Consider the following 12,746-nt stretch of genomic DNA (forward strand, 5'->3'; position numbering starts at 1 on the left):
AAGAGTTTCTAATTGTTGCAGTTATTAAATCAATGTATGAGCACCACTCCTTTTTAATACTTTGGTAAATTAGGAGACAGAACAGAGTGCAGAGGGGTTTCTGTCGTGAATGAAGACCACCCTGACTCAAGGATTCAACTCATAATTCAAAAATATTACATTATGATTATTGTATAATCCTGTAGCTAATGTTGCAAGTTTCTGATGGTAAGCAATAAACTAGTAGGATCATTTCTGGTTAGCTGTCAAACAGCAAACTCTTGTGGTGACGGAGAATTCTGCGTTTTCTTCGTAAAGATTTAACGTATTAGCTTTAATGACGACACATTTTGTTATCACATCATTGTTATCGGTTGAAGAAACAAAGCTGGATTTCATTTAATATTTCCCTTTAGTGTGATGTTAACAGCTTTAATTTAAATATTTTAAATTATAAATAAAATAATACAATAAAAAAAAGTATTTAAAGCCTCTAAATGGTGAGCATGGCCTCTTTCTACTGATCACAAATCCCAAAAATTCTTTTAAAAGATTGAGTCCACATAAATAAAATTCAAAAATAATTGTAAAAATAGCAGTTATCTGCAATCTGATTGACTTCCTGTGCAGCCAAAGATACGATTCTCATTTTTAATGCTAGAAACATGGCACATTATTACTAAAGGAAAAAAGCGAGTTATTTTAGTTATTAATTAGCAAAAAAGACTGGTTTGACACTGGGAATGTGTGTGATTGGCCCTGCGACCATTAACAAAGCAGGTGAGAGTGTCAACACTGTTTAGTAAGAACAGAATGTGGGGAAATAAATACTGCGATCATAATCAAAATCAAAGACACAGACACAGTGAAGACAGGAAATGAAGACATAACAATAAAAGCTCTAATCTGCCTGGTATAGTTTAGAGCTTGTTTTATTTCCTTTAAAGTGAGTGTTTCCAGAGAAATGACACGACTACTGACTGGCTGAAATTCAGCTATTTCCAGGCAGCCTTCCAACAGCAGATGATACATAACATTTGTTGGACTTCACCTTTTTCTGGTGTTTGTGTGGTTTTACCAGAGAACTGAGACAAAGAACCATTTGAAAGTCACATGGAAAAGGGGTAAAAAAACACAATAGGGGGAGGAATAATAGATCTGCGTCCTCTCTGGCAGTAAAAAGCTGGCGGTAAGCACATGGTCAGTCTTATGAATGAGGTGAGTGTCGGGCAGCAAAGTTATGGACATCAATCTGTAAGCGCTTTAGCTCTCTACTTTGGCCACTTTGGGTGCCTGTCCATCCTGGTCTTCAGCGACCACCCCTCCCTTCCTCTTCCTTAGGCCCTTCATCTTACGCGTCTGCAGCTTGGACAGATCCTGCTTCTGCATGTGCACCCGGCCGAACTTGGTACCGAAGACATTGTGGGAAATGTTCTTCTTCTTCTTGGCCTGTAACGGTAAAAAAGACAGGCATTAACGACATGTCAGCTTGAGAGACTTACTTTTATTCTGATTTTTATTTATTTAGTTTTTGTTTTTTAAGACTCAGTAGATGCCTTTATATGGATTTTAATGTATGTGTCTCAATACATGTCTGGATGATATCTTTAATGATTTACTCAACAATACACCTGCATTTAAACACGGACAAACACAGTCAATTTGTACCACAGGCCCCACTTTCCCACTACTGACACCTCTGTTCCAGTGTCAGTGTGTCAGTTGTAGTTTTAAGTAGTTTAATAGTTAGTAAAACCATCTTATTCCACACAGTCTGACAGTATTTCCAGTATTTCACTGAAGCTACAGTATTTGATGAATATTTTTGATTAGGTTGAAAAGAGTTCCGTGTTGAGCTGACTGTCAAAATCAGGGTCAATTTCCTTCCATCCATCCCCCTCCCTCCGGCCCGCGGCATAATGTCAAAAACAAAATATAACCTGGGCCGCATGATTATTATTTTAGAATTCTTTTTTTTTCTAGTTGTTTCATATCATTCTAAACTAATACAATTAAAATAATGGCAAAGGGCACAGGTGCTTGCAAATACTTGCAAATGGTAATAATAAGAGAGCAGGTTTCAGAGCTTTTGATGACACAATAATGTATAGAAACTGTTGTTTCCAATACTTTGTTACGTATGAACTATAGGAATATTAAGCTTTCTTTTAGTACTTTAAAACTGAAGTGGACCCCCTATGAGATGACAATATCAGCAGTGGCCCCAAGCCAATTTGAGTGTGAGACCCCTGCTGTGAGGGGTTTGATTCTAATGTTAGCACTAACCTTGAAGCACCGATAAGTGGGTTGAAACTGCTTTTTAAGAGTAAAATTCAAGCACTTTCAAAGTGCCTAAACCAAAAACAGAAAAACACCCTGTTTTCATTCAACCTAGCTCTGCTCCACATCCGGTGTAACGAGCTAGTAGACAACAGGATCATTTCAGTTCAATATTAGAATTAGTTTTTTGTTTGCACAAGTGAATAAACAGATTGTGTTGAAAATTAAACATTTTATAAGGAGTGTATTTGAATTCAAGCATATTTCTAACCTTGAAAACATAACAATAAGCATTTCCCAAATGTTCAAGCCTTTGTACAAACTGTGAGTAGAGCTCAGGCTCGTAAAACTTAGGCCAAGTCTGACACTGGTGAGTTTAAGATGTTCTAAAATGGTCACTGTGCAGATGTTAGACCCCTTAAAATTTTAGGGAACAAAATGGTCTGTCCTCTGGCGCCGCCTTCAGGACAAATTGAAACAGATTTTTGTCATTCCACTGGTAGTCAGGCTCTTAAAGCAGTGTTATAAATAGTGATTTTTTAACCCTTCCAACAATTAGTTTTTTGTTTGGCCTCATGGGGCCAATAACATGATTATAAAAAACTTTTAATATTGTTTAAAACTAATAAAAATAATTGTTCATATGCACAGATTAAGTCAAGTCAACATTTTCCCAATACAAACCACCTCTCCTCTTACTGTTATTGCCACTATCCATCAAAGGAAAGCAGAGAGAGTCAGGAAAGATATGCAGGTGAATTTTACCTTCAGAGCCTTTGGCTGTCTGTGGGCTAACTTGTATAAGTCATCTGAAGCCAGATGTGTTCTTCTGAGGACTAAGTCGAATGATGGCCCGATCTCCTCGAGCTCTATCCGCGGCGTCCGGCACCCAGACTTCTTCAACAGAGACCTGCAGGGACACATAACATCAGTATCTCTGTGAGGGGGGTGTTAGCAGAGAAAAGTCAACAGTGACTTTAATTTCTTTTGAAAAGCACCCAAAAGAAAATCCAAATAAAAATTCACCAGAATGTATAATACATTTATTTTCCACCCAGAACACAACTTTGTTACGCTAACAAATTGAAATGCAGACTTGATGTTTCTACCCAGTTCTAATGCCTATACCTGTAGCTGCGCATGTAGATTTTCCCTTCCAGGGCAGTGAAGTGCAGGACATGTTCCAAACCTGCCAGACGCACTGCAGACACAGTGGGACCTCTGAAGAAGTCTGAAATGTGGGTCAAAGAAATGGACAAGGACTGATGTTAGTAGTAAAATAAAAATACACAGTTTCCATCTAAATGAAATCTAGAAACACAATCACTGAGAGTAAAGGTGTATACCTATGAGCAGACTCTTCAGGCGTTTGTGTTCATTGTCGGTATCAAAAGCCTCCCCTGCAAACACAAGCATTGGTTTGGTCCCTTCAGGACATTTGCTGGCCTGCAACAGAAAAAGAAAATAGATTTTAGGGTGGGGTATTAACAGTGTTCCCGAAATCACTGGAAGACACGGCGGAAGAAATATATCTCAAGAGTGGTATGTAAGTACAAAAATGGAGAGAAAAGGTAGACGGTTTTTCCTTTGAATTTTTCCCAGCATATCCTATACAATCACATATAGGTTTTTTTGTGTACAGATTAAACAAATGAGATCTGTGTTAATTTGTGAGCTTTAGAGATTTAATGGTTACATTTTAGAGCTTTGGAGAGAGCCAGGCTAGCGGTTTCCCTCTGCTTTCAGCCATTATGCTAAGCTAATCATGTATTAATTAATTTATTATTATTTATATATATTATTTTTATTTAATTTTAATTTATCTGTCCCGATAATTATCGTGCATCCCCAAGAAAAACACCTATTTCTGATTGAAATAAGCTGTATGCTGAGACAACTCAAAATAATTCAGCAATTAGTTATGTATACCAAACTGCAGGTAACCATAGCAACACAGATGCTCCATGCTACATGATGAGCCTGACCATAGGGTTAAACTGAACAAAAAATAAAAAGGGATGATAGTTTAAACATGGTATCAAAGCTGCAGTAGGTCATTTTTATAAAAATGTCTTTTTATCATATTTGCTGAAATGTTCACTGTATCCTGACAGTAGAACATGAGACAGATAATCTGTGAGAAAATCTTCAAACCACCAATCCAACCCATCTTTGCATCTTTCTCGGCTCCGATTGGTTGTTTTCGTTCAGGTCTGGTGCATTCTTGAAAAGTCCATTAGGAGTACTAGGAGGATCCAGAGGAACCTGATTGTTTCACAGATTATCTGTCTCATGTTCTACTTTCAGGATATAGGGAAAGTTTCAGTGAATATGACAAAAAGTAATTTTTTATAAAAGTTACCTACTGCAGCTTTAACTGTAAAAGCAGAATACATTTTCTCCAAGGCCCAGTGACCCCCTCAGGGAGGGAGAGGAAAGGTATTACTGATGTATTACTGCACACATGCATAAAATGTGATTATATTTTGGTAAGAAGCTTTAAAGATATCGATATCATCATCATCATCATCTCTGATTATAATCAATTAAACTTTTACATGGTTTGTCTACAAGGGTGCAAATCCAATTAACAGACGACGCAGACTAACAGAATAACTGCAAATGTTACCTTAATATCACTCAGAGAGACAAACTTCTCAATTCCAAGTTCAATCATGTCCAGCACGTGAAAGTCAAACATACGACCTGCAAACAGACCAAAGGAAACAAAGACACACACGTCGTTTAGAGGGTAGTTCCTCAAAACGGATCTGAAGATTATCCCAGACAGGATAATATTACACATTTTCTAACACACAGCAACATTTTTAATGGAGGTCCACAGGTTAGGATTCAGTTAGATTACAGTGACAGTATGGTGAGTTGATTAGACCACTTAAAATGATTCTCTATTAATACATAAAATAAATATAGTAACACTCTGTCAGTCAAAAATACACAACAGAAAGTTTGAGTAAAGAAATGTCAGTGTGTCAAACTGAGTGAGTGATATGGAGACAGTGAGAGAAAAGTTACCAAATATGACGTTGTTGGGCCGTTTCTTGTTGTGGGAGCCGAACAGAAACAGAGAGCAGTCTGTCTTCTTGGAGAAAAATTCCTGAGAAAGAGTTTAAATGATTAGTAATCGAACGACATTTAAACATAATAAAGCATTTTGGGGCTTTGCACGCTTACCAGTGATGTTGAGTCTTCGAACGGCCGTGTTATGTTCTTCCTGAAAAGCAAGTACAGATTGAATACGCTGCAGACAGCTCAACATCTTTCCCAACGCTCACTAATAATTAGCTGTTACACTTCACCCTAGAGTAAATAAAGAAAAAGATGAAGTAGATGAATAAGAAGGATTACTTTATTAATCCCCAATGGAGAATGTATTTCCTTTTCACCCAATGTTACATGTTTACACAAATAGGCCCAAAATACAACCACACACAGGGCTTATAGACATGCAAATGTGGAGAGATGGTGGAGCGATGGGCTGCCACCTAGTGGACAGCTCGGCAGTACTGACCCTAACCCTAGTACTGGCATCTCTCCACCTACCAGTCCACGCTCCATAGTCTTGTCTGTGCTGAACATGACCCTCGGGTTAGTCCCTACAGACTGAGCTACTACCACCCCTAATGAACAGTTAATTTAAAATGCTCTTATTGTAATAATTTAAACTGCTAGATTATTTAAAAAGGAACATATATAATGTTTTAAGTTACATGTTTCACATTTGTACATTCCTGAGACATAAACCACTTACTTCTTGTACAGCACAGCATTGGGCTTCTTCAGAGCATACTGCAGAAAAAAAAAAACAGATTTCTTGTTTCAATTCACAATTCTACTTCTCCACTGCTTCTTAATTTAAGCTCAACCACAAATGTGGAAAATTTGAATGTAAAAATGATCATTCCCTCTTATCATGAATCATACCGCAAACACTATATATCTGTCAAAAATATTCGCAATATGTTTTTTTATCATATCCTGCAGCCCTAATACTTTCAAACGAGATAACATTACATTCAGGTCAACCTGTAGATTGAGTAGGAAGCAGAAATGCAAATGGGGAACTGGGGGGATAAACTTATTATTTTGGTTTTAGAACACAGCTTATGATGCTGGAATTTTATTAAGGAGTGTTAGGGTCAGACAACAGTTCAAAACAAATGAGGGGAGGACGATTTTTTTCTTTTTGCAATAATAATGTTTTGACGTTATTTGACTAAAATGCATTTTCACAGAATTTTAAATGATTGTCATTGCAATATTTATTAAAAACCCCACACAGGTTGTAGTTTTTCACATTATACTCTGACAATTACAATAATATAATAATAATAAGTTGACGGTTTGATCCCTGGCTCGTCTCGCTGCATGTCGAAGTGTCCTTGAGCAAGACACTGAACCCCAAATTGCTCCTGATGCTGTGCATCAGTATGACTGTGTATGAATAATTAGTTTCCATTCTTCCGGCACCTTGCATGGTAGCCACTACCATCAGTGTATGAATGTGTGTGAATGGGGTGAGTGTGGCGTGTAGTGTACAGCGCATTGAGTGGTCGTAAGACTAGAAAGGCAAGACAAAGGCTAGAAAGGTGTTATAGAAGTACAGTCCATTTCCCATTTACCATCTAGAGCAGCAACAGAACAATAGCAAAGTCACTGTACAAACTCAACATATCTCACTGGAAACAAATCTAAAATGTCAGTAAAATGTGTAATATTCCTATCAAACACAGAGATATCAGTCCTTCCTTCTGTCCTCTCAGATTTGTGGCAAACTGACATAAAAAGACTGCAAAGAGACAGCTTTAATCATTGGGTTAACAAGTGCGCTGTGAACCTGTTGTTGTAACAACACATAGGGGGAAATATCGCTCCACTTTTACTTTTCACCTATTCAAGTAACTTTACTTGTGACACCGGATGTGCTGTATGATTTGAAATCTGTATTAGACTTAGCTGATTTATTAGATTGCTTGTGTCTTCTTATAATCAAAGTTTCATTGGATTGATTATTACATAACGGTAATTTTCATATCAGAACTACACAAAAAGACTTTAAGCTAGATTATTTTAAAAATACCATTAGAACAAAGGAGGGTTGCTTCTAGTGTAACAGAAGGTAAACACAGTGTGATGTTATCTTAGCGTCTGGAGACTGATAACAAGGATTAAAATCATAATGGTGTGACATGATGGGGATTTTGGGGGTCATTTTATTTTGATCCATAAACAGCAGCTTCTGTGATTTGAATATTACAATTCCGGTAATATTTCCATTTATTGTGCAGCCCTAATCAGGTTACTTACTATGTCCTTGAGGGCCTGGGTGATGGTCTGACTGGTGTTCCCCCCTTTCATAATCATGGCAGTCTTCACATCCTCTATCAGCTTCGGGGCTCTGTTGTCCAAGAAGCGCTTGGAACGCTTTGTCTTTGGTTTCCTGAGAATACACACAAACACAGGGGGAGATGACAAACTGCTACTACAGAAAATACAAAACAGATCTGTCAACATATTCCAGGTACTTCTTCTTTACATTACATACAAAGGGGAGACAGAATATTAGAAACACCTCTCTATATTATAAAGTCCAGTACATCACCACCACTAGTTTGAAATGTTACTTACACCTAAAATGTACACATACTTCAGACTCTTTCTATTTTCTATATATATATATATATAATATATATAATTGTTAGATATTGTAATAGGATATATATTTGAACGTTTTTCTTATTATTATTTCTGTATCTTTGATGTCTTGTGAGCACTTTGAGTAAGTAGTGTCCACTGACTGTGTGTGGACATATTGTTTATAACAGACAGCCTTACATTATGTTGTTCTCATTGAATACAGATAACGAGCAGTTCGTGTCGACCGAACATAAATTCAACTATTACATAATAATAATAATAAACACGTATTTCCATACGTTAAGCTAATGTTTGCTGAAAAACGTGATGCTAGGCTAACGTTAGCATCCTTAATAAAGTTAGTTTGACAAGCACTGAAGCAGTTAGCTAACTCTGTGGGAAATACACACAGTGAGGTCCCATACATGAAAGCTCAGACTTACACTATTCCGTCTAACTGCGTCATTTTTCTGTCTTTCTTCGTGTTCCTGCCGCTTTCAGGACTCACGTTGCTGTTCCTCTAACACGTGAACCCAAGCGGCGGAAGACAACATTGGTATTTTTCTTCTTCTTTGGTTGAGCGGCGGTCGATATCCTGCTTTAAGTGAATTACCGCCCTCTAGTGTCCAAACTACCCAGCACAGGCTGCCCACTAGGGGAGCTACAGGCTAAAATAACCAGATACTGCTTCTTTTTCTTCTTCTTCTTCTTCTTCTTCTTCTTCTTCTTTTTCTTCTTCTTCTTCTTCTTCTTCTTCTTCTTTTTCTTCTTCTTCTTCTTCTTTTCCTCTTCTTCTTCTTTCCTCTGATTTTAATGTCGGTTGTGAACCAACTTGTAAAGGTGCATACCGCCACCTACTATACAGGAGTGTGTAACATCATGGTTTTCCATATAATTCACTTTGATTTGAATCCAGCATGTTCTCCTCTTAATCTTGACCAAACCACTTCCTCTCTTCTACACTTTCCTTTGAAACCTTCACCTTAATAGATTTTCCTTTGATATCTGTGTCCCACTTCTTCTGCCACAAATCTCTCCCTGCCACAATAATTCCTTTATATTTGAGGAGGAACTGCCTTGGGGCCACTGCTGGTATTGTCATCTCGTAGGAGGTAAAGGACAATATTGACTTATTGTTATGAAAATATTTCCATTACTAAAATCATACTTTTAAAAATGCAAACGGCCGTTGCTTTACATTTTTATATCATCATTTTATATTACCTTTGTTGTTCACAGCCAAACAACAAATGAAGGCCCAGAACCTGCTCTCTTCTTGTCAACCCTCTGCACACATTTGACCTTTATTTGCCACTATTTCGTGCCAAACAGAATACATTGTGTTGTTTGTAATTATATACGAATTTGTCATTTAAATGGAAAAATAAGTATATATTAAAAAACTTTAAAAAAATAGAATTGTGGGCCAGATTTTATGATATTTTTGAAATCATGTCCCAGAGGGAGGGCCGGAAATGGACCCCAGGCTGGCAGTTTGAGATCCCTGATGTCCAGTATTATTATGAGTGTTTCATTCTTTAAAATCCCCCTCTGATACTAGATGCTTTCACTGAGAGTATATCAGTACACTCACTGTCCACCAGGTGGTAGCAGGTCCTCCCACATGACAGTGAACATACTGACGGTGTCTTAATAAGGTGAAAGGTGGTTTCTATCATTGAGTGATACTTAAGTGACTGACTGACAGCTCAGGTCATTGGCAGTGGTGGAAAGTGTAAATATATCCATTCAAATACTGTACTTAAGTCCAATTTGGAAGTACTTGTAAATACATGTAACTGTTTCAATCCAATCCACTTTATTTATACAGCACGATTTTAACAAACACAAGGTTTCCAAAGTGCTGCACAAAAAGATTCAAACTGTTTGCCAGTTTATACATTTTCTCCTCTACACAGCAGTGGCAAATATTGAGCTTTTTACTCCTCTGCAGTTTGACGGTTTTACATACAAAAACTGTATTGTACTCAGGTGATAAAATATCATACATTATAGACGAACTGCTATAGATTAAACTACCCAACAGTATAAAAAGACATTTTGACCAGCTACAGCATAAAATGCTGCACACACACTAATCCATTGACTCCTGCCTAATGAGTACTGTTACTCTTGATACTTTAAGTACATTTTACTGCAAATACTTCTGTCCTTCAACTTAAGTAATGTTTTAAATGCTTTTACGTACAAGATCTGAGTTTTTTTCCCACCACTGAGTACAGCTCTAAAAGAACTTATCTACATTTTTGCTTCCTTCCTTTGTTTTTGATAAATCAACCCAAAAAATAGTACAGATGTACTTTCTGATTTTATTTGCTGTTTTTTTCTCCAGAGCAGAAAGAAGGGCGTCCAGCCTTTATTTCCCCCAAACCAAGGTCAACGGATGTTTCTTAAAGTGAAAACCAAACATTTGCATGTTTCAGCTGCGTAAACACCAAAGTTGGGACACGTACAATACAGAGATTAAAAAAAAAGAATGATCAAAATTGAAACCATAGATGAAGAGTGATCCTGACTTTGAGTCTGTAGTATGGGTGGAACTCCCAAAACACTGAATCTTACACTTCCCATAATGCAAAGTGGTTAAATTATTATTATTATTATTATTATTATTATTATTATTATTATATATTATTTCATGGTTATGTATTTTCTCTGTAAGGGATTACTTATTTCAAAATGTCTCCCATTGAATTCAGAGGGAAACACTGTCTTTTTTACTCCACTACATTTATCTGACACATACACTTACTAGTTACTTTTCAGATTAAGAGTCTATATAAAACAGCATATAAGTATGGAAGCCCAGAACAGCCATGCTTGCAATTATCTATATCTTGTACTTTTTTTGTGTTGTTTTAACTCTAGCTGTATTGTTTTAATTGTTGTATTGACTTGCCTCCTGTTGCTGCCTATTGGCCAGGTCGTCATTGTAAATGAGACTTAATAATAATAATAATAATAACTAACTAGCATTTTTTATACACTTTTCAAAAAGAAAGTTACAAAGTGCCTTTTAAAAAAAAAAAAAAAAAGAAAACAGGTTCCTGGACCAGGATTAAACCATTCCAGGAGGCAATGAGGCAAAATAAAGTCAGAGAAATAAAAAAAAAGGTAGAATTAAAAGAATAAAAGACCCCCATCAGTAAAAATAAGTACCAACGTTAAAGCAGATAAAACAAATTGCAAAACTACCCACATTGTTAGTTTTAAACAATTAAAAGATAGAAAATGAAAAGCATAAAATACCCATTACTAATATATTGTAAAACCAACAATACCAATATAATAGATACAACATGATAATGTGCTAAATAAATAAAAGTAAAAATATATATATATATATATATTTATTTATTTTTTAAGAATTGGTTCTCAACTGACTTATCTGGTCAAATAAAGATTAGTTAAATAAGCTCAAGGATTCTTTTCATGCACTTTTTTCCTGGCTGCTTATCAATTCAATTCAATTCAATTCAATTTTATTTGTATAGCGCCAATTCATAACAGAAGTTATCTCAGGACACTTTCCAAATAGAGCAGGTCTAGACCGAACTCCTTATAACATTATTTATAGAGACCCAACAGTAGCACCAATCTACTAGCACATTGCATGTCATTCCTCTGTGCGTTGTCCATTATGGAGGACCAAAGCTACATCTATAATACGCCATCTGTGCATGCTAGCTTGGCACTCCTGAACTCTGATAAACATTATCAGTAATAAGAGGAAACCACCTTTGGCTCTCTCATGATAACAGGTTTATTATCTCATCTTTCCATGATAACAAAGCTCATTTTCTCAAGACAACAAAATAATTAACTTGTGATCTCGGGATAACGACATTAAAAAAATTATTTGCAAGCACGGCCATTCTTGGCTTCCGTAGATAAGTTTATAGAATACAATCTAAAGATTCTGCTTGTGACCCATAACAACTCTCTATAAAGGGTTAATTTAGTTAAAAATTCAGTCACTGACAAAAAACATTTGCAATGAAGTAGGCCTACTGGATAGATTAATGGAAATGCTAATTACAACAGTTCATCTTGCCTTATTTTCCAGGATTTTGCTAACTAAAACAACAAAACTCAACAACCATTCCAGTTTTTGATCATCTGAAATTTTGATCACCAGATTTTTTTTTGAAAAATAGAAAATAGGAGCTCACACACATCTGTTTTCCTCCTGAACGCGTTTGAATCGACGGACCTCAGTGGCCAGAGGAGGAATATCCACTCTCAGCTGTGCAACTCAAGATATTTGGCTTTCAGGGCTTTTTGTTTGATATGCATATATGTCTGTTTGATGACGTTAACACTACAACACAAATGATTCCTGTACATATACAGCAAATCAGCCTCCTCAAAAACTGAGTAAAACCCCTTTGATCCACAGTCAGATCACTTCACATTTTCCACGTTCTGACGGTGGTACCCAGTTCCTGTCTCCCTCCCTGCAGTCAGCTGTCTACATTCTGATGAGAAATCAACACTGACACCATGTTACAGTGAACACCATAAACACATCCTCATTGTGAATGGCAGCATCATGCTTCTCTGCAGCAGCCTGTGTGCTGGAGGCGACTAAACCAGCTCAGTTGTGATTAACTGTGTTTCACAAGTAAGTTTTGTTCACAACAGCTTCCATTTTGTTGTACTCCTATTGTATATCTGGCCCCAAAATCTCACATAGCACCCCTTTCCTTTTCTATCATTTAGTAAACTGACTCATTTTATAGATATTTCATATTATATTCAAAACTGTACAATGAACCCACAGAGTGAACTCAGTAAGTGCAAGAACT

At 36.6% G+C, this 12,746-nt stretch overlaps 1 protein-coding gene across 1 annotated transcript; it reads right to left on the reverse strand.

The window, feature by feature from the left end:
• Positions 1-866: 866 nt before the first annotated feature.
• rpf2 (ribosome production factor 2 homolog) lies at positions 867-8,497 on the reverse strand. Its single transcript, XM_051409954.1, has 10 exons — positions 8,361-8,497; positions 7,588-7,720; positions 6,032-6,069; positions 5,455-5,494; positions 5,296-5,377; positions 4,889-4,965; positions 3,606-3,705; positions 3,388-3,490; positions 3,025-3,169; positions 867-1,428 (listed from the first exon to the last, which is right to left on the reverse strand). The coding sequence occupies exons 1-10, from the start codon at positions 8,381-8,383 to the stop codon at positions 1,243-1,245; spliced, it is 927 nt and encodes a 308-aa protein (XP_051265914.1). The 5' UTR covers positions 8,384-8,497; the 3' UTR covers positions 867-1,242.
• Between the last annotated feature and the right edge of the window lie 4,249 nt (positions 8,498-12,746).

This window comes from Dicentrarchus labrax, unplaced genomic scaffold (genome assembly GCF_905237075.1).
Source record: "Dicentrarchus labrax unplaced genomic scaffold, dlabrax2021, whole genome shotgun sequence".
In the NCBI taxonomy this organism is placed as follows: domain Eukaryota; kingdom Metazoa; phylum Chordata; class Actinopteri; family Moronidae; genus Dicentrarchus; species Dicentrarchus labrax.